Genomic DNA, 20,603 nt, shown 5'->3' on the forward strand with positions numbered 1-20,603 from the left:
GGGGGTGAATTCCTGCTGGCATGGCTGCAGCCACCAATGGATAGCTGCCTTTTCCGTGGACTGGGAGGGGAGTGGGGTGTAGTGGTTGGAGCGGGGTGGGGTGGGGCTGGGAGCCAGGACTCCTGGGTCCTATTCCCAAACTCTGGGAGGGGAGTGGGGTCTAGCGGGTTAGAGCTGGGGGCCTGGGAGCCAGGACTCCTGGGTCCTATTCCCCAGGTCCGGCAGGGGAGTGGGGTCTAGTGGGTTAGAGCGGGGGGCCGGGAGCCAGGACTCCTGGGTTCTTCCTCCCCTCCCTACTCTTAACCCCACGCTGCTCCCACACCTGCTGCGATTTTATTTTAAATCCAGCAAGTGCCGCAACTGGGCTGCTGCCCGTTGGCCACAAGGGGCGCTCGGTGCATTTCCAAGAGCACCCCCCCCCCCCGCCCCGGCCAGGTGGGGGAAGAAGGGGGGGGCTCCCTCCCCGCCCCAGATCCGGTGAGGTGCTGGGAATAGGGAAGTGGTTCTGTTGTAGCGGAAAAAGGGCCTGTCAGTCACGGGGCCGAAACAGGTAGTGGTTTGGGGGGGGGGGGTGAGACAGGGGATCCCAGCCTGGAACTTGAATGGATCCAGTTGCCCCTGCACGGGGTATTCCCCCCCCCCCTCCGGCCACGCTCCCCACGCCACTGGGGTCCCACAGGCCAAGGATGGGGGCCAGAGAATAGAAAGATGGGGCAGGGGGGGACACGGGGGCCCTGCCCCACTCGGGGGTGTCGGCTCGGATCCAGCCCAACGCGGTGACGAGGGGGGAGTAGGTTCTAGGTTCTTGCTGCCCCCCCACCCCCCCCGACTGAAATCGCTTCGAGCGCTGGGGCCGCCCCGCCAGCACCTACAGACTCCAGGGAGAAAGGGGAATAGAACCCAGGAGTCCTGACTCCTTGCCCCCACCCCACCTCCCTCCCCTAGGTGGGGATAGAACCCAGGAGTCCTGGCTCCCTCACGCTGCCTCGCTCTACCCATTAGACCCCACTCCCTTCCTGGAGCTGGGGAGAGAACCCAGGAGTCCTGGCTCCCAGCCCCACCCCCTGGTTTAACCCACTAGCCCCCACTCCCTTCCCGGAGCTGGGGAGAGAACCCAGGAGTCCTGGCTCCCTCCAGCCCCCTCGCTCTACCCATTAGACCCCACTCCCTTCCCGGAGCTGGGGAGAGAACCCAGGAGTCCTGGCTCCCAGCCCCACCCCCTGGTTTAACCCACTAGCCCCCACTCCCTTCCCGGAGCTGGGGAGAGAACCCAGGAGTCCTGGCTCCCTGCAGCCCCCTCGCTCTACCCATTAGACCCCACTCCCTTCCCGGAGCTGGGGAGAGAACCCAGGAGTCCTGGCTCCCTGCAGCCCCCTCGCTCTACCCATTAGACCCCACTCCCTTCCCGGAGCTGGGGAGAGAACCCAGGAGTCCTGGCTCCCTGCAGCCCCCTCGCTCTACCTATTAGACCCCACTCCCTTCCCGGAGCTGGGGAGAGAACCCAGGAGTCCTGGCTCCCAGCCCCACCCCCTGGTCTAACCCACTAGCCCCCACTCCCTTCCCACCGCTGGGGAGAGGACCCAGGAGTCCGGCGGCGGCTGGGCGGGCACTAGGACCCGCAGGCGGAGGGCGGGGCGGAGCTGTCAGTGCGTACAAAGGCAGCACCATGGAGGGGCTCAGAGCCGGAGGATGGCACTGCACGGAGGACACAGCGGAGGGCAGCCGGGAACCCCGGAGTCCTGGGAGCCCAGGGCCGAGCAGGTACCGCGCCCCCCGCCGGGCCCGATCCGCCCCCTCCCGCGCCACTGCCGGCCTGCGTGGCCCTGGGGGTGCTGGGCTGGGAGCTGCGCACCTGGCTGGGCGCTTCCAGGACTCCTGGGTTCTATGTTGGGTTCTGGGTGGGGAGGTCTGGGAGCCAGGACTCCTGGGTTCTCTTCCCAGCTCTGGGAGGGGAGTGGGGTCTGGTGAGTTAGAGCAGGGGGGTCTGGGAGCCAGGACTCCTGGGTTCTTTCCCCAGCTCTGGGAGGAGAGTGGGGTCTGGGAGTCAGGACTCCTGGGTTCTCTTCCCAGCTCTGGGAGGGGAGTGGGGTCTGCTGGGTTAGAGCGGGGGGAGGGGCTGGGAGCCAGGACTCCTGGCTTCTCTCCCCAGCTCTGGGAGGGGAGTGGGGTCTGGTGGGGTAGAGCGGGGGGAGGGGCTGGGAGCCAGGACTCCTGGGTTCTTTCCCCAGCTCTGGGAGGGGAGTGGGGTCTGGGAGTCAGGACTCCTGGGTTCTCTTCCCAGCTCTGGGAGGGGAGTGGGGTCTGCTGGGTTAGAGCGGGGGGAGGGGCTGGGAGCCAGGACTCCTGGGTTCTTTCCCCAGCTCTGGGAGGAGAGTGGGGTCTGGGAGTCAGGACTCCTGGGTTCTCTTCCCAGCTCTGGGAGGGGAGTGGGGTCTGCTGGGTTAGAGCGGGGGGAGGGGCTGGGAGCCAGGACTCCTGGCTTCTCTCCCCGGCTCTGGGAGGGGAGTGGGGTCTGGTGGGTTAGAGCAGGGGGGTCTGGGAGCCAGGACTCCTGGGTTCTTTCCCCAGCTCTGGGAGGAGAGTGGGGTCTGGGAGTCAGGACTCCTGGGTTCTCTCCCCAACTCTGGGAGGAGAGTGGGGTCTGGGAGCCAGGACTCCTGGGTTCTCTCCCCAGCTCTGGGAGGGGAGTGGGGTCTGGTGGGTTGAAGTTGGCGGGGGAAGGGATCTAGGACTCCCTGTGCGGAGAGGGGGGGGACACACACCAGTTGCTCTGATGCGTAGAAGCTGGAGCAAATTCAGCATCTGAGAAATTTTCCATTTCCATCTCTGCTCGGTTAACCCCTTCGCGGCCCTTCCTGCTTGCATGAGAACAGGTGCTTCCCTGTCGGAGCCTGCAGCCCCGTCCAGCCTGGCATCCTGCCCCCGCCCTGCCAGCCAGGGGCCCATCTAGCCCGGTCTCTGGTCCCTGTTCTGGGCCTGGGGTTAACGCCTCTCCTGGCTGGGGGCTGCGATCTGCTCTAAGAACTAGGGCCGCGTTTCCACCCTGGCTGGACTCTTATGCTCTGAAGTAATAGCACCTGCTCGTCCGGCTGGTCTCGTTTACATGAGACCGGGTCACACCCATGCGTCGGGGCATCTCTCAGCCGGGGTCAGGCAGCTCCGCATGGCCCTAATCGGTGCAGGGCACCTTCTGGGAGTGGCCAGATGGGCCCAGAGTTCTGTGTGGGGGAGGTCTGGGAGCCAGGACTCCTGGTTCTGTCCCCAGCTCTGGGAGAGGGGTGGGTTCTGGTGGGTTAGAACAGCGGGGGCTGGGAGCCAGGACTCCTGGGTTCCATCCCCAGCTCTGGGAGGGGAGTGGGGGCTGGTGGGTTAGAACAGCGGGGGCTGGGAGCCAGGACTCCTGGGTTCTCTCCCCAGCTCTGGGAGGGGAGTGGGGTCTGGGAGTCAGGACTCCTGGGTTCTCTCCCCAACTCTGGGAGGGGAGTGGGGTCTGGTGGGTTGAAGTTGGCGGGGGAAGGGATCTAGGACTCCCTGTGCGGGGGGGGGGGGGACACACACCAGTTGCTCTGATGCGTAGAAGCTGGAGCAAATTCAGCGTCTGAGAAATTTTCCATTTCCATCTCTGCTCGGTTAACCCCTTCGCGGCCCTTCCTGCTTGCATGAGAACAGGTGCTTCCCTGTCGGAGCCTGCAGCCCCGTTCAGCCTGGCATCCTGCCCCCGCCCTGCCAGCCAGGGGCCCATCTAGCCCGGTCTCTGGTCCCTGTTCTGGGCCTGGGGTTAACGCCTCTCCTGGCTGGGGGCTGCGATCTGCTCTAAGAACTAGGGCCGCGTTTCCACCCTGGCTGGACTCTTATGCTCTGAAATAATAGCACCTGCTCGTCCGGCTGGTCTCGTTTACATGAGACCGGGTCACACCCATGCGTCGGGGCATCTCTCAGCCGGGGTCAGGCAGCTCCGCATGGCCCTAATCGGTGCAGGGCACCTTCTGGGAGTGGCCAGATGGGCCCAGAGTTCTGTGTGGGGGAGGTCTGGGAGCCAGGACTCCTGGTTCTGTCCCCAGCTCTGGGAGAGGGGTGGGTTCTGGTGGGTTAGAACAGCGGGGGCTGGGAGCCAGGACTCCTGGGTTCCATCCCCAGCTCTGGGAGGGGAGTGGGGGCTGGTGGGTTAGAACAGCGGGGGCTGGGAGCCAGGACTCCTGGGTTCCATCCTCAGCTCTGGGAGGGGAGTGGGGGCTGGTGGGTTAGAACAGCGGGGGCTGGGAGCCAGGACTCCTGGGTTCCATCGCCAGCTCTGGGAGGGGAGTGGGGGCTGGTGGGTTAGAACAGAGGGGGCTGGGAGTCAGGACTCTTCCATCCCCAGCTCTGGGAGGGCCGGGGTGACGGCTTTACATGATGGCAGCCGGTCAAGGGCAGAGCTGGTTCTAATCTCATGGCCGTACTCGCCCACGCATCTTATCTCTGCTTCACCTTGGCCACTCGCCTCTGGAAGCGGGGAGGGGGGCGCCGGGAGGCGCCAACATGGGAACACAGCTACTGTGGACTGGGAATGAACCAGGATGAGAGCCCTGGTGGTCAGGGCTGGCCCCAATGCCCCAGGGCGGCGCTAGGGGGCACGGCAGAGGGCTCAGTAGGGGGCGCTCTCCCCTGGCGGTCAGGGCTGGCCCCAATGCCCCAGGGCGGCGCTAGGGGTTGCTGTCCTGCAGGGTGCTGAGCTCAGGTGCTGTTCACCTGTGATTTTTCCAAGACCGGAGGGCTCTCAGGACGGGCTCTGTCTGTTCTTCATGTCCCCGCGTCCAGCCGCCTTGCCCTGGGTAATGAGCCAAGGCTTCTGAAGCGGGCGGGAAAGTGTCTCGCTCCCTGCCGGAAGGCAGCCGGGTAACCGTGAACACCTGGCCCGCCATAGACTATCAGGGTTGGAAGGGACCTCAGGAGGTCATCTAGTCCAACCCCTTGCTCAAAGCAGGACCAGTCCCCAATTTTTGCCCCAGATCCCTAAATGGCCCCCTCAAGGACTGAACTCCCAACCCTGGGTTTAGCAGGCCCATGCTCAAACCATTGAGCTATCCCTCCCCCCTTGTCTGCGGGGCATCGGCACGACCCGGAGCGGTGCAGCCCCGGCTTTCTGCGGGTGTGCCGTGGGGATGGTCCGGCCAGGCCGGGCCCATGAGATGGTTGATAAACGAGATGGATCTAACCTCTTCTGTCTCCAGAAGACAAGACGCACTGGCCTGGGCCGATCTGAGACAGATTCCACCCCCGTCCGCTCTCAGCTCTGCCAGTGCCCCTTCCTCCTGACCTGTGTGGCCCCCCCTTCCCCCAGCTGTGCCAGGGCCGGCCCCCTTTTCCCCACATAAGCCGGGGGCTTGCAATGACTTTTGCAGTGCCGGGGGGCGGGGGGGGGGGAATCTCTTCCCTGTCAACCGCTTGAAGTCTGAGCCGGTGTGCGGTGATCTGGGGACATCCCCAGGCAATTATTTACAGACGCTGGATTAAATGGCTGGCTCCCAACAACTCAGCTGGCTGCGTGCCCTGCTGCCAAGGGGCAGAGCACGGGTGCGCTCCCTTCCCACCATGTTGGGTTAGAGCAGCGGGGGGCTGGGAGCTAGGACTCCCGGGTTCTCTCCTGGCTCTGGGAGGGGAGTGGGGTCAAGTGGTTAGAGCAGGGGGGCCTGGGAGCTAGGACTCCTGGGTTCTCTCCGGGCTCTGGGAGGGGAGTGGGATCTAGTGGTTAGAGCAGGCAGGCTGGGAGCCAGCACTCCTGGGTTCTGCCCTCGGAGGGGGGGGATGGGGTTGGCTGGCGTGCAGCATCTAGTCACTGCCTGAGTGCAGACCCTGGCTGGCTGGGCTGCTGGGGGGGTTGGGGGTGGATAATTTGTCCTGCGTCAGGGAAGCACCAAGTGATCCCTGTCATTTCCCTCTCCTAAGCAGGTTTCCCGCATTTACTGGCCTTCCTGTTGCTGGGAAATCGAGACCGGAACTGAGCCGTGCTTAGGGTGCTGGGCTGGGTGATCCATATTCCTAGGTTCTATTCCTGCCTCTGGGAGGGGAGCGGGGTTTAGTGGTTACAGCAGGAGCAGGGCTGAGAGCCAGGACGCCTGGGTTCTATCTCTGGCTCTGCCTTAGACTCCCTGTGGGACCTTGCGCAAGTCCTGGGTCTCTCTGAGCCTCAGCTTCCCCAGCTGTAAAAGGGGCAGAGCATTCTTGCTTTTGTCCAGTTAGACTGTGAGCCCTGCGGGTCAGGGGCTGGCTCCCGCTGTGGGTCTGGGCAGCACCCGGCACTATGGGGCCCCAACGTTTTGTAGGGTGAAGGTGCTAATGCAATAGAAAAACTCAACTGTAATGCATGCAGCTGAGAGACACCACAGCGGGGCCAGCCCTAGCTGCCAGGGGAGAGCGCCCCCCTACTGAGCCTTTGCCCTGATCCCCGCAGCACAGCGCCCCCTAGCGTCACACTGGGGCATTGGATCTAGCTTTTGCTGCCCGGGGAGAGCGCCCCCTGCTGAGCCCTGTCCTGCTCCCTGCAGCACAGCGCCCCCTAGCGCCGCATTGGGGCATCGGTGCTGGCCCTGGCTGCCAGGGGAGAGTGCCCCCTACCGAGCCCCCCCGGTCCTTACAGCACACGGCTTCCAACCACAGTGAACCAGAAAGAGCCAGAAAAGGAAGTTCTTTGAAAAGCGACAGGACATGCTAAGGTCACCGCCAGACCGCTCTTTAAAATAGCCCAGCTGCTTACGGCAAGAAATGTTCCCTCTGAGACGCAGAGGAGGCTGGGAAAGGGGTTGGGCGGCCATTCCTCAGCTGCCCCCGCCCCGAGGTGGCTGCATCTCAGGGCCAGGTGAGCCGTCCCCCGTGCGGTGTTTGGACTCATAGACTATCAGAGTTGGAAGGAACCTCAAAAGATCATCTGGTCCAACCCCCTGCTCAAAGCAGGCCCAATCCCCAATTTTTTTTTGCCCCAGATCCCTAAATGGCCCCCTCAAGGATTGAACTCACAACCCTGGGTTTGGTAGGCCAATGCTCAAACCACTAAGCTATCTCTCCCACCTATTTATGTGCGGCTGTTCCCCAGCTGCCCCGCCCCAGAAGTGGCTGCATCTCGGCGTCCCTGTACGGCTGTTCCCTTGGTTCCCCACCCCAGAGCCAGCCCAGCCGCCGCTTGTCCTCCCCTGTTGTTCGTTGTGATGTGGAAAATGGTTTGGGCTGTTGTAAATTCAAGAGCAGCTTTGCTTCCTGGCTATTGACAAGGGCTCATAAACACACAGGCTTCCTTTTGTCTTTCGCTATTTCAGAGAGGAAATTGCTCTCCAGTCTGCTTATGGTTCCCACAAGCCGCAACCCTGAGGCGGGAACCCAGGCATCCGGGGTAGCAAAGCCGTAAATTATAGCCCTGGGAGTCGGCAGCTGCCACAGAGGGGTCATTAAGTCTGGGACATCTGAGCCATGCCATTTGGGGACGGGAGGGTCTCTTGATGGTGGCAGGCTGGGACCCAGGAGTCCGGGACCACAGTGCTGAGAGTTGATCTCGAGGGGCCCCGTATTTCCCAGGGAGTGAAGGGGATGGGAAGGAGGCATCCAGGGCAGAGAGAAAGGATTGGTATGCGAACTCCCCGCCTGCCCCCCGGCCTGAGCTCCCCCTGGCCTGCCATCTCCACCCCCCTTGCCTAACCCCCGTCCTGTCTCCCTTCTCCCCGCAGGGCCTGATGGAGTGGCACCGGGCCCGCCAGGTCTATCTGGTGACGGGCGGCTGCGGGTTTCTGGGCTCCCATCTGGTGCGGATGCTCGTGGAGCGGTCGCCCAACGTGGCCGAGGTCCGTGTCTTCGATCTGCAGCTGGATCCGGCCCTGGGGCAGCTGGGGACAGGTGAGGCGCGGGGTGTGCACCCTCCCCCCGCAATTCCCTCCAGCAGGGGGCAGGGCTGCATGGGGCTGTACCCCAGGGTTGAAACAGTCCCTTGGGGGAACCCCACCAGTAGGCCAGACCCCCAAGGGACCCCGCCCCCTTCCTTCAGGGTTGGCCCCGTGGCCTCCCCACCTCCTAGACTGAGCTGTAGGTCTCCAAACCATCCCCGCCGCCCTCCCGGGACAGCTGTGAAAAGAACAGAGGGAAACTGAGGCAGAGTGGGATTCTGGAAAATATTATAGGAAATTCCCACTTCATCCCTCCCCTCCCCCTTGGAGGCCAAACCAAGCAGGGGCGTGTTAACCCGTGTCCCGGGGGGAGTTCAAAGCCGCCCACATTATCTGCCAGCCACTTTCAGATCCTTCCAGCTTCGTTTCTTAACCACCAAACTCAGGGGCTGACGCTCCGTGCGGAGCAGTTTTCCCCTCCCCCCGGTAGGGCTGCTCCGTTAGATGATGCTAACTGGGTGTATGGGGGGAGGGGGAAGTTTTCATGCCCCCCCCAACCCAGCACCCATCTGCCACCCTGAAACCTTTGGGTGTGAAAGTGGGCTGGGTCCTGCCATGACCCCCTCCCCTCATCTGCCAGGGGGTGAGGGGAGCAGGGGACTCACCTTCCCCCATGGCTCAGCTGGCTTGGGGTGCCCATCCCCCTAAGCTGTGGGGGAGGGAGGGAAGGACCCCCTGAGTATCTGGGGGAAGGGGCAGTGTAGGTTTGTCCCCCTGCAAAGTTGGGTCTTAACTGAGCCCTATCCCTGGGGCTCTGCTGGCCAGGGGTGCAGGGCGCTCCCCCACATTGGCAGGTCCCCTCCAGGGCTGTGTGCATGCAAGGGCCCCGTTGCCCTCCCGCCCAGGGCAGGGTCCTCTTCCCCCCCCTGCCCCCCGGGGGGCTGTGATTTGGGCTCTGTTGGTTAAGGGAACCCCCCGGGGCCGTGTCACACTCTGAGCAGGTGTCTCTGTGGCCGGCCGCCACCTCTCGGCTGCTTTCCCCTTCCCTGGGGCTTCTCCCGCGACCCGGCCAGGGTGAGCCTGCCCGCGTCTCCCGCCATGGGCTCCGATCCCACCGGGCTCGGCTTCTCCCGGCCAGGGCGGGCAGGCCGGGAGCTTGCTCCCTGGGTCCCGGCTGCGAGCTGCAGGCATGCCCGTGTGACTCATGTCTCGCGTGCAGAGCTGGCTGGGGCTCGGTCCCGCTCACTGGCCACGGTTGCTGATGGGCGTCCTGGGGCTCAAGGGCCTTTCCTCTGTGTTAGTGGCAAAGCCTGGGGAGGGACCGTCCGCTCCCTGCCATTTCAGCTGTTTGCACTTTCGATGACGTCTCTGCTCTGAGCCCTGGTTTGAACTTTCAGCTGGCACAGCTCCAGGGCCTGACTTGTGGCTCGAAGTGACGCTGTCCTTCCCGAGGAGGGCATCCAAGCTGGGGAGCCCCCACTACCCACCCCCTGCCCGAGCCGTCCTGTGTCTGTCCAGGGATCTGAGCCAAATAGCTCCGCACCTGGGCCCTTAGCCCGGGTCCCACGGCCCTGCAGCGTTGGAGGGGGTTGGAACAGAATCCCAGGACTGGAAGGGACCTCGAGAGGTCGTCCAGTCCCGTCCCCTGCACTCACGGCAGGGCTGAGTATAATCTAGACCGTCCCTGACAGGTGTTTGTCCAACCGGCTCTTAAAAATCCCTAATGATGGAGATTCCACAACCGCCCTGGGCAATTTCTTCCAGGGCTTAACCACCCGGACAGGTAGGAAGTTTTTCCTGATGTCCAACCTAAACCCACCTTGCTGCAATTAAGCCCATTGCGTCTTGTCCTATCCTCAGAGGTTAAGAAGACCAATATTTCTCCCTCCTCCTTGTAACGACATTTTACAGACTTGAAAACTGTTCTCATGTCCCCTCTCAGTCTTCTCTTCTCCAGACTAAACAAACCCAGTTCTTTCAATCTTCCCTCACAGCTCATGGGTTCTAGACCTTGAATCATTTTTGTTGCTCTTTACCGGACTCTCTCCAATTTGTCCACATCCTTCCTGAAATGTGGCACCCAGAACTGGACCCGATACTCCACTTGAGGCCTAATTAGAGCGGAAGGATTACTCCTCGTGTCTTGCTGACAACACTCCTGCTGATACAGCCCAGAAGGATGTCCTTCCCCCCCCCCCCCCTTTTTTTTTTTTTTGCAACAGCGTGACACTGTTGACTCACACTTAGCTTGTGATCCACTCTGACCCCCAGATCCCTGTCCGCAGTCCTCCTTCCTAGCAGTCATTTCCCATTCTGTGTGTGCATCTGATTGTTCCTTCCTAAGTGGAGTCCTTTGCATTTGTCCTTGTTGAATTTCATCCTATTGACTTCAGACCATTTCTCCAGTTCGTCCAGATCATTTTGAATTTTCAACCTATCCTCCAGAGCACTTGCAACCTCCCAGCTTGGTATCGTCCGCAAACTTATAAGTTCGCTATGCCATTATCATGCCAGGTTTCCCTTCATCCTAGAATCTCTCCACCCAGTAGCGGTCTCCCCATTGACCCCACTGGGGACCACAGGAGTCTGAGACCCAGGAGACTCCAGCAGGAGATGGTGCTTGCGGTGGGATCCTCCCTGCCCCCAAGGGGTCTGGCTGGGTGATGGCTTTCCCCCCAGAGATCAATCCCAGAGTTTGCCTTCCCTGGCTGGGCGGCGGATGAGTGATCGCCTCCGTTCCGGGCAAACCTGATTTCATCGGACACCTGTGCCCTCTTTCCCTATAAACGTTGCACCTCCCCCTGAGATCCCTTGCAGGAGGTCTGCCCGCGTGGGAGCCCCCGACCTGGCCCACTCCCCTTCAGCTTACTCTCTGCAAATTTGTCTGCCCGCCGGCCTACGCTCAGCAGCTCCCCCAGCTTCCTGTCCAGCCACGTTCTGCCCTCGTGGGGGCGGATCTCCGAGAGTCGCTCCAACCCGGCCGGATTAAATGAATCCTCCAGCGGCGTGAGCCCTGCACCCGGCCCCCACTTGTGGAGATATTCTCCTGCTGGGGGGGCAGGGGGGTGTCACACCCTGAGTCCTCTGAACACCCTGATAAGGTGTGAATTCAGACAGCAGCAATGGGGCCTTTGGGAACTTCCCCGGCCACCCACCACTCTCGCTCTGGGACCGAGGAGGGGGTGCGAGGGAGGGGCCGGGCCGCGGGGCTGATCAGGTTCAAAGTGCAGGACTTCTTGCCGGCCATGAGGTCGGCATCCATACCCCCCCACAACCCCTGTAAATTGAGGCAACAATTTGGTATCTTGGCTCCCTGCGGAATGGGCACCCCAGGGCCTTTCCCCAGTTACCCCTCTGTGGGTCCTCTTGCCCCTCCCCTTCTCCAGATCCAGGATCTGCCAGTGCTCACCCCTCTCTCCCTGTCCGAGCGAGAGCGGGGCTTAGGCACCATTCTCCTGCTGTTTCCTTTGACTTTGTTGTTACTGCCCACAAGTCACTTCTCGGCAAATGCTCCTGGTGGATTGTGGATCCCACCTCTGCCACCACCTGTCCTGGAGCCACAGGACCGGTGCTACGCCCCAGGTTTTAAACAGTCTCTTGGAGGGACCCCCGTACCTGGGATGGACCCCCGAGGGGTCCCTCTCTTCCTTCAGGGGCGGCCCTGCAGCCTCCCTGCCTCTGAGACGGAGTGTCTGGGCTCCAGCCCCCCCTGCTTTGCTCCTCTAGCCTTGCCTGGCGAGTCCAGACCCCTGGGTGTACAGGCATGTCCACACTGCAGGACCCACGGCACCCAGCGAGCATTGGCAGGGACATCCAGCCACCTTTTCCAAGCAGCGCCAGGTTTGTTGCTCACTTGGCCTCCGGCCCTGGCCCCCCTTAGCTTCGCCCAGAGCCGGGAGTGAGTGCCCAGCTTCCTCCAGGAGCACCCCCCTGCTTTATCCTCTGCTGGTCCCAGCTCGGGCCTCATTCTCCAGGCAGGGCCAGGCTGAGTTCATCCCCGCCACCCGGCCTGAGCTTCCCGCAGTTGAGCATCCTGGGAGCTGAGCTTGTCTCTGCGGATCCCTGTTGATCTGGGTCATTTTCAACCCGTCCCTTACTGTGTCCGAGACAGCCCGGTGTCCGACCCCTCCCCACCCCGTCTCCTATGCTGTTCCATGACCAGCGTTAACCCTTTTGTTCCCCCACCCCAGGCAGCCAAGCAAAGTACAGAGGGAAACTGAGGCACACATGGGGGAGGTCCTAAAAATAGTATAGACCATTCCCACTTTGTCTCCAACCCACCTGGCCCCGATTCCCTCCAGCCGGGGGAAGTACACACAGACACGCACGGACACTGAAGGAAGTAACATGTTTTGCTGGTTCCTGTCTGAGGGCTCGGCATGCAGGTGGTGATCTCAGAGTGAGTGTGTGTGTGTGGGGGGGGGGATCAGACAGCTGCGTGGGGGAGGGCTGTATCTCCAGCTGTTGCCTCTGTGGGTCAACCCGGAACAATAGCATTTGTGTCTGTGTTTTGTGTGTGCTAAGTCACATAGTGTGTGTGCGTGTTGGGTGGGGGTGGAGGGACTCCCAGCTCCAGAGTGCTCATCACTAGTCCCTAGGATGCCTGGGTTCTGTACCTGGCCCTGGAAGGGGAGTGGGGTCTGGTGGTTAGAACAGGGAGGGGCTGGGAGCCAGGACTCCTGGGTTCTATCCCAGCTCTGGGAGGGGAGTGTGGGCTAGTGGTTAGAGTGGGGGGGGGGTGGCTGGAGCCAGGACTCCTGAGTTCTATCCCAGCTCTGGGAGGGGAGTGTGGGCTAGTGGTTAGAGTGGGGGGGTGGTGGCTGGAGCCAGGAGCCAGGACTCCTGAGTTCTATCCCAGCTCTGGGAGGGGAGTGTGGGCTAGTGGTTAGAGTGGGGGGGCGTGGCTGGAGCCAGGACTCCTGGGTTCTATCCCAGCTCTGGGAGGGGAGTGTGGGCTAGTGGTTAGAGTGGGGGGGGTGGCTGGAGCCAGGACTCCTGGGTTCTCTCCCAGCTGTAGGAGGGGAGTGGGGTCTGGGGGTTAGAGCAGGCGGATGGAGCGTCTATTTGGTTTCCAGCAGCACCCACACTGTGTGGTCAGCGTTTGCCTCGCGCCTGACCCCCTGGAGGCAGCGGAGAGCTGCTCCCAGGCAGGACCAGAAGCTGTCAGTGAGCTGGAGGCAGGAACAGAATTGATTCGATCCTGAGCTGGCTGGGCCCTGATATTTATGGTCTTGGGCCAGGCTCTGGACTCGTTCACCTTGGCAACACCCCAGCATAACCCAGGCAGGCCTTTAACCGGAATCCTGCTCCCGCCAGCCCCTGCCCAAAGAGAGAGAGGTGAAATGGGAGAGCCAGCAGAAAGAGGGGTGCAGATCAGGGCTGGGCTGGCAGGAGGGTGCGGGTCGGGTGTGAGGGGCACCGGCAGAGCTGGGGGGGCAGGGCTGGGCTGGCAGGGGGCTGCGGGTCGGGAGCGAGGGGCACCGGCAGGGCTTGGGGGTGGGCTGGCAGGGGGCTGCGGGTTGGGAGTGAGGGGTGAGGGCAGGGCTGGGCTGGCAGGGGGCTGCGGGTTGGGAGTGAGGGGTGAGGGCAGGGCTGGGCTGGCAGGGGGCTGTGGGTCGGGAGCGAGGGGCACCGGCAGGGCTGGGGGGGGAGCCCAGGGCTGGGCTGGCAGGGGGCTGCGGGTCGGGAGTGAGGGGCACCGGCAGAGCTGGGGGGCAGGGCTGGGCTGGCAGGGGGCTGTGGGTTGGGAGCGAGGGGCACCGGCAGAGCTATGTGTTAGGAAACTTCCATTGGAAGAAACTGGCTTTCAAACTTGCTTTGCTCCATAAGATAAATTAATCACGGCTCCGTTTCTAAATGCCTGGAGAGTTTCCACTGGATTCCTGACTGGAGCCAATTAAACAGGGAATCAAGTTTTTTCTGAGAAAATTGAGTTGAGAAATCACCTTTCATCTGGGCCTCAAATCCCACCCCACTCCCCCCGGCGCCAGCCAGTCCCCACCCTGGGGCTGGATCAGGGCCGGCGCCCCCTAGAGGCGAAAGGCGCCCTGTCCTGTTTCCCATTTCCCAAATCTCCCGTGCTTGCGTGATCCTCTCTCTGCGGGAGGATGTCCCATTGTCTGTTTCTCTCTGGTGGCTCATATCGGAAAATGTGTTTCAAGGCCGGAGGAACGTCTCCTTCCCCCGAAGGCCGAGGAAACAGCTGGAAGGCAGGGATGGAGAGACACGAAGGGGTCAGGTGGTGGCCGGACAGGAATGCGGAGGGGGGCTGGCACTGGATGGGAGCCAGGAATCCTGGATGACACCCGGCCCAGCTGGCAGGAAAGAGGATCGGTGACTGTCAAGACACCAGTAAAAGAAGTGACCCCACTCTGTTCCTAGAGCGAGGGAGAGAACCCAGGAGTCCGGCCTCCCAGCCCCCCTGCTCTAACCACCAGACCCCACTCCCCTCCCAGAGCTGGGGAGAGAACCCAGGAGTCCGGGCTCCCAGCTCCCCTGCTCTAACCACCAGACCCCACTCCCCTCCCAGAGCTAGGGAGAGAACCCAGGAGTCCGGGCTCCCAGCCCCCTGCCCCATTTCAAGCCATCTCACCGGGGCTCTGTCTCTCTGTTTCAGAGAAGGTGAAGGTGAACCTGATCCGGGGGGACATCAGTAGCCCCACGGACGTTGGGGCTGCCGTGAAGGGGGCGGACGTGGTGATCCACGCAGCCAGCTTGGTGGACGTGTGGGGCAGGGTCCCGCCCGAGAAGATCACAGAGGTGAACGTTCACGGTATGGGAAGGGGCTGGGGCAGCTCACGTCGCTGGGGGTGGGGGTGGGGGTGAGGGGGGGCGCTTTGCTGCGGGGAGCGCGGCGGGGGTGCTCTCCCCTGGCAGCCAGCCTTCTTGCCTCGCGCTCGATAGCGCCCCCTGCTGGCTCTGGAGTAGCCGGGAACACCCCACCCCCACCCCCAACAGCCAGCACCCCCTTGAGGCTGAGCCTGGGACTGCAATCCTGAACGTCTCCTCTCCTTTCCCGCTCCTTGGAGTGATCTCCGCTGCTCTTGGCTCGGGCCGTCTGTCTTGCCTCCAGGTTTCCACGGAAAACCCTGAGCTTCGGAAAATCCCTCCCATGCAGCCCAGTGACTAAAGAGGGAAGAGCAGGTGACGCCTCTGCGAGCTCTTTACCAAACACAAATAGCGTTACTGGGTGGGCCAGTGAATCCGGGGGGGCCCACTAGCCCCCGCACGAGCCCTGCCCAAGGTCCCGGCCCCAGCAGCCTGATCCGCCTCTTCAGAGGAACAGAGAATGATTCCCGAGCTGGAGAATTTAGGTGCAGAAGGGAAACTGAGGTACCGTGGAGTCCTGGCTCCCAGCCCCCACCCCTCTGGCTGCTCCGGGACCTGGTGCAGGGGCTGGGTTGTGGAGGAGAAGGCTCTCATGCCAGGCAGAGTTAGGGGTGCTCAGATACCTGATTAACCTCATGTTTTCCTTTCCCCCAACCCCCACCTCCAGGGACCAAGAATGTGATTGATGCCTGCATTGAGCATGGGACCCAGTATCTGATCTACACCAGCAGCATGGAGGTTGTGGGCCCCAACACCAAGGGGGATCCCTTCTACAGGTACCTAGGCTCCTGGCTCCCAGCCCCCCCGCTCTAACCACTAGACCCTAGTCCCCTCCTAGAGCCAGGGACAGAACCCAGGCGTCCTAGGGGTTAAAGGCCCTCATCCTTAGGAAGGAACAACCAGTTGCACACACACAGAATGGGAAATGACGGCCTAGGAAGGAGGACTGAGGACAGGGATCTGGGGGTCAGAGCGGATCACAAGCTAAATATGAATTCGAAGTGTCACGTTGTAGCAAAAAAAGCAAATATCCTTCTGGGCTGTATCAGCAGGAGTGTTGTCAGCAAGACACGAGCAGTAATTCTTCCGCTCTACTCCGCGCGGATACGGTCTTAGCTGGAGTATCGGGTCTGGTTCTGGACGCCACATTTCAGGAAGGATGTGGACAAATTGGAGAGAGTCCAGAGAAGAGCAACAAAAACGATTCAAGGTCTAGAAGCCATGAGCTGTGAGGGAAGATTGAAAGAACTGGGTTTGTTTAGTGTGGAGAAGAGAAGACGGAGAGGGGACGTGAGAACAGTTTTCAAGTCTGTAAAAGGTTGTTACGAGGAGGAGGGAGAAAAATTGTTCTTAACCTCTGAGGATAGGACAAGATGCAATGGGCTTAATTGCAGCAAGGGCGGTTTAGGTTGGACATTAGGAAAAACTTTGTAACTGTCAGGGTGGCTAAGGCCTGGAATAACTTGCCCAGGGAAGTGGTGGAGTCTCCATCACTGCGGATTTTTAAGAGCCGGTTGGACAAACCCCTGTCAGGGATGGTCTAGATCCGTGGTTCCCAAATTTAAACAACCCACGAATCCCTTTCACGAAAATATCAGCTCTCGCGAACCCCCTCTGAAAAATGAACATTTCCAGGGATTTTCTCCCTTGCCTGAGCATAAATTACAGATGTGGAGTTCTTCGAAATGATTTGGTACCCTCACTGCACACCATTTAGTATTACATTATTACGTATCGTTACATTATTAATTGTATTACATTATGAAAACGGCAATGCTCTTCCAAGACTTCACGGCTGTAGCTTCTATCTCTTCGATTAAGCCTCCTCCGTGTTTTATCAGGGAGTATCAGACCTGAAATAGCAGGAAGGTATTTAAGAAGCCAACGCAATTAAAGAGTTCCTCCCCCAAGCCTTCGGGTCCTGAGCAGTCCAGGAAAACAAACACCCGGCTATAGCAAAGCTTCAAGTTGTTTTGCCAGCAAGTCGTGGTCGTGGGCTGCCAGCCCCCACGCCCGGGGTCCCTAGGGATGGCTCTGTCCCTCATTCCCGAATTTTTTCTGAGATGCATTTCACAAACCCTCCAAGGGTTCATGACCCCCCCAGTTTGGGAACCACGGGTCTAGATCATACTTCGTCCTGCCGTGAGTGCAGGGGATGGGATCTCTCGAGGTCCCCTCCGGTTCTGTGACTCTGTGGTTCCATGACTCCCCGCCCCGCCCTGCCTGCGGTCTCTGGCTCCCACCCCGGCTCAGCTGTTTCCAGCCCCACCCAGGGCTTCCCTCAGGGGTCCCACCCCAGCCCCATGGCAACCGCCACATGAAACAAACACACTGCAGGCACTGGGCACGTTGAGCCGTGACGCCCTTCCCAGGTGCCTGGGTCCCGTTCCCCATCTTTGTCTCTCCCCGCCCTGGGCTACGCCTGTCTGCCATCCCGGATGCCTGGGTCCTGTTCTCATATCCTGAAGCTTTTCAGGAGGCAAGCAGCTGTGCTCTGTCTGTTTTTTGCTGCACACGGTTCCAGCGCGGCCCCTCCAGCTGTGGGTGGCTGGGGACAGCAGCTTCCACCCAGCGCTGGCTGGGGGTTGTTTCAATGTCCCTCCATTGCTTGGAGCCGGCTGGGGAGGTTCCAGGGTGGGGTGGTGGGGAATAGCGGAGGGGGAGAGGCTGGGCAGGTGGCCATGTGTCACGGGGTCCCCGGGCGATGCTCTGGAGCTGCCCCCTACGCAGCCAGGCAGGACTCGGGGGAAGTCTCCTCTCGGGGAGCAGCCTGTCTGCAGGACACACAGCTCACCCGGCTTCCACCTTCCTGGGTCTGACCTTGGAGCATTCAGCCTCCTCTGCCCCTCCGGGCGCTTCCCACAGCCAGTCCGCCCCGGCGGGGTCCTGGGGAAGCCAGAGGGTCCTGCCCCCCAACTCCGCAGTCAGACGGGACTCTCAGCCAGCCAGTAACACAGAGGTTTATTAGACAACAGGAACATGGTCTAACACAGAGCTTGTAGGTGAAGAGAACAGGACCCCTCAGCCGGGTCCATTTTGGGGGGCAGTGAGCCAGACAACCATGTCTGCACCTCACTCCACGTCCCCAGCCAGCCCCCAACTAACTCACCCTCCAGCCCCTACTCCTCTGGGCTTTGTCCCTTTCCCGGGCCAGGACGTCACCTGATTCCTTTGGTCTCCAACCCTTTAGCTCTCACCTTGCAGGGGGGAAGGGCCCAGGCCATCAGTTGCCAGGAGACAGAGTGTCGGCCATTTATGTACAGTGGCCCTTTGCTCTGCAACAATTACATCCTCTTATCCCACCACCTAGAGACTTAAGAAATGCCTAGGGGAAACTGAGGCACCCCTACAGTATTCAGAGGAAACATTAAGAACAGTCCCACTTCATCACACCATGGTCCAGAGCAAGACAGGTGGTGGGATCATAGCAGACTGGGAAGGGCTTAAGGGGAGGGGGGCGGGGACTGCCAGAGCTCAGAGCAAGGTGATGGTGGGGGTAGTGGGATCCCAGCAGAGGGGGAAGGGCTTAAGAGGAGGGGTGCGGGGACTGCCAGAGCTCAGAGCAGAGGGATGGTGGGGGCCGTGGGATCCTGGAAAGGGGACGGGCAGGAAGGAAGCGGCACTGCCCCTGAGTGTCTGTGTCTTGCCCGTTGCAGGGGGAATGAGGACTCGGCCTATGATGCCCTGCACGAGCAGCCGTACCCTCTGAGCAAGGCGCGGGCCGAGCGCATGGTCATTGAGGCCAATGGGATGCCTGTAAGTAGCCCCCAACCCCCTGGCACAGCCCCTGGGATGGGGAATGAGACCTACGCATCTACGTTAGACCCCCCTCGCCATGGACCTCTGCATCCTCTGTCCCGTAACCCCACAGGAGGAAGGAAATGGGACCCAGGTGTCCGAGTCAAGGAATGGTCAGCACCTCTAGGGAGCCCCCCAGCACCAGGGAGGGAGTAAATGGGACTCAGGTGTCTGGGAAAAGAAATGGAACCCGGACATCCAGGACTAGCCCACTAAGGACTCTGCAGCCATCGGGGGGTGGGGGGGGGAAAGAGATTGGGATGGGGAATGGGACCCAGGCGTCCGGGAGGGCATCACACAGAGCACCCAGCCTCTGGGGAGTGAGGGGATGGGACCCAGGCGTCCGGGTTAGGGACTGGGAACCCAGGCATCCGGGTGCTCACCCCCATGTCTGCCCACAGCTGGGGGGTGGTCGATGGCTGGTGACCTGCGCCCTGCGCCCCACGGGGATCTATGGGGAGAAACACCCACTAATGAAGGAATTCTACGAGAAAGGGCTGCAGACGGGACGAAGGCTGCTCCGGGCCATTCCCGTCAGCACCGAGCACGGCCGGGTCTACGTGGGTGAGTGACAGCGTGGTGCCCCTCACGCCTGACCCACAGCCCCCGGCTAGCCCAGATCCCTCCCCCCCCCCCCCAGCTCTGCCAGTGCCCCTCACTCCCAACCCGCAGCCCCCTGCTAGCCCAGATCCCTCCCCCCCCCCCAGCTCTGCCAGTGCCCCTCACGCCTGACCCACAGCCCCCTGCTGGAGGGGATTGGGCTCGTGTGTGTGCGTGTCTGAGCGATGTCGCCATCTAGTGGCTGCAGCCCACAGGCAGGATTGAATTCCTGGCCGACCACGGGGAGATGTATCTTTGGGAGGGGGGGATGTGAGAGCCCCACTGTCTCCTCCTGGGGCGGATCAGGGCTGGGCATTTGACACCCCCCACCCCCCTTGTCTCCCCTGCAGGCAACGTGGCCTGGATGCACGTGCTGGTGGCGCGGCAGATGCAGGACGCCCCGGCGGCCATCGGGGGCCAGGTCTACTTCTGCTACGACGCCTCCCCCTACAAGAGCTACGAGGACTTTAACATGGAGATCCTGGCCTCCTGCGGCTTCCGCCTCGTGGGCTCCCAGCCCGTCGTGCCCTTCTGGCTCCTGCGCTGCCTGGCCTTGGCCAACAACCTCATCCGGCGGCTTCTCCGGCCCTTCTTCTCCTACGCCCCCCTGCTCAACCCGTACACCCTGGCCGTGGCCAGCACCACCTTCACGGTGCAGACGGACAAGGCCCAGCGCCACTTCGGCTACCAGCCCCTCTACACCTGGGAGGAGAGCCGAGCCCGCACTGTGGCCTGGATCCAGGAGGTCGACGCCCAGAGAGAGGCGGGGAAGTAGGGCGGGTGGGAGCCAGAGCGGAGCGGTGGAGCGGGCAGCCGGGTCTTGATTCCAGCCTGCACGTATCTTTGCAATGAATCCAGCTCCGGAGAAAGGGATCCAGATCCAGGTGTTGTTCCAACCCACCAGGGTCAGTGCCAGGGGAGCAGGAAATCCAGATCTGGGTTTTACTTCTGCGGGTGTCAGGGCAGGGGATGTATTAATCCGGATCCAGCTTTTGATTCAGCCCATGGGTGTCTGAGCAGGGGACGCCCGCATCGGGTTTTGCTCTGATCCTGCCTACATCCTTTCAGTGAGTCTGGCTCCATGGAGATGGATTCCGGATCTGGGTTTTGCGTCCAGCCTGTGCCCCTCCGTGCCGAGGAATTTACCAGTCCAGGTCTTGTCTCATCCCAGGACACAGGGGACTTGGGATCCAGTTGCAACTTGGGATCTGGACTTCGGATCTGGACTCCCGGAGTCCAGCTTCTGCTTCCCCCCCCTAGTGCATGACTGCAGACCAGCCCACTCTGTTTGCAAATGGAGCCAAATCTGGATTTTTTTACCATCCTAGTGCTTTGGTCCAGATCCCCAGTGCACTTTGGGCGAGGAACCGGCTCTACTGTAAAGGGCTCTGGACCTGGAGTCCCCCCCCCCCCAAGCCCCATGTCATCGCAGAGGAGGGTCAAACAGCTGGACCCGGATCGTACTCAAGAAATCTGGGTCCTGGACTCCATTCTCCATGGAGATCCAGCTCTGGGCTTTCCTTCCCACCT

At 61.5% G+C, this 20,603-nt stretch overlaps 1 protein-coding gene across 1 annotated transcript; it reads left to right on the forward strand.

The window, feature by feature from the left end:
• Positions 1–1,689: 1,689 nt before the first annotated feature.
• On the forward strand, positions 1,690–19,848 carry HSD3B7 (hydroxy-delta-5-steroid dehydrogenase, 3 beta- and steroid delta-isomerase 7). The gene is made up of 7 exons (XM_077819755.1): positions 1,690–1,761; positions 7,695–7,860; positions 14,464–14,619; positions 15,343–15,451; positions 18,332–18,431; positions 18,875–19,037; positions 19,424–19,848. The coding sequence occupies exons 1-7, from the start codon at positions 1,690–1,692 to the stop codon at positions 19,846–19,848; spliced, it is 1,191 nt and encodes a 396-aa protein (XP_077675881.1).
• The last annotated feature ends 755 nt before the right edge of the window (positions 19,849–20,603 follow it).

The sequence above is a fragment of the Eretmochelys imbricata genome, chromosome 6, assembly GCF_965152235.1.
Source record: "Eretmochelys imbricata isolate rEreImb1 chromosome 6, rEreImb1.hap1, whole genome shotgun sequence".
NCBI lineage: Eukaryota > Metazoa > Chordata > Testudines > Cheloniidae > Eretmochelys > Eretmochelys imbricata.

What these genes read in the sequence shown, in the direction of transcription:
- HSD3B7 (XM_077819755.1), top strand. Translation starts at nt 1,690, where the DNA reads ATGGCACTGCACGGAGGACACAGCGGAGGGCAGCCGGGAACCCCGGAG. An exon ending in GGGAGCCCAGGGCCGAGCAG is followed by an intron (nt 1,762 to 7,694) that starts GTACCGCGCCCC and finishes TTCTCCCCGCAG; the next exon opens with GGCCTGATGGAGTGGCACCG. An exon ending in CACAGAGGTGAACGTTCACG is followed by an intron (nt 14,620 to 15,342) that starts GTATGGGAAGGG and finishes CCCCACCTCCAG; the next exon opens with GGACCAAGAATGTGATTGAT.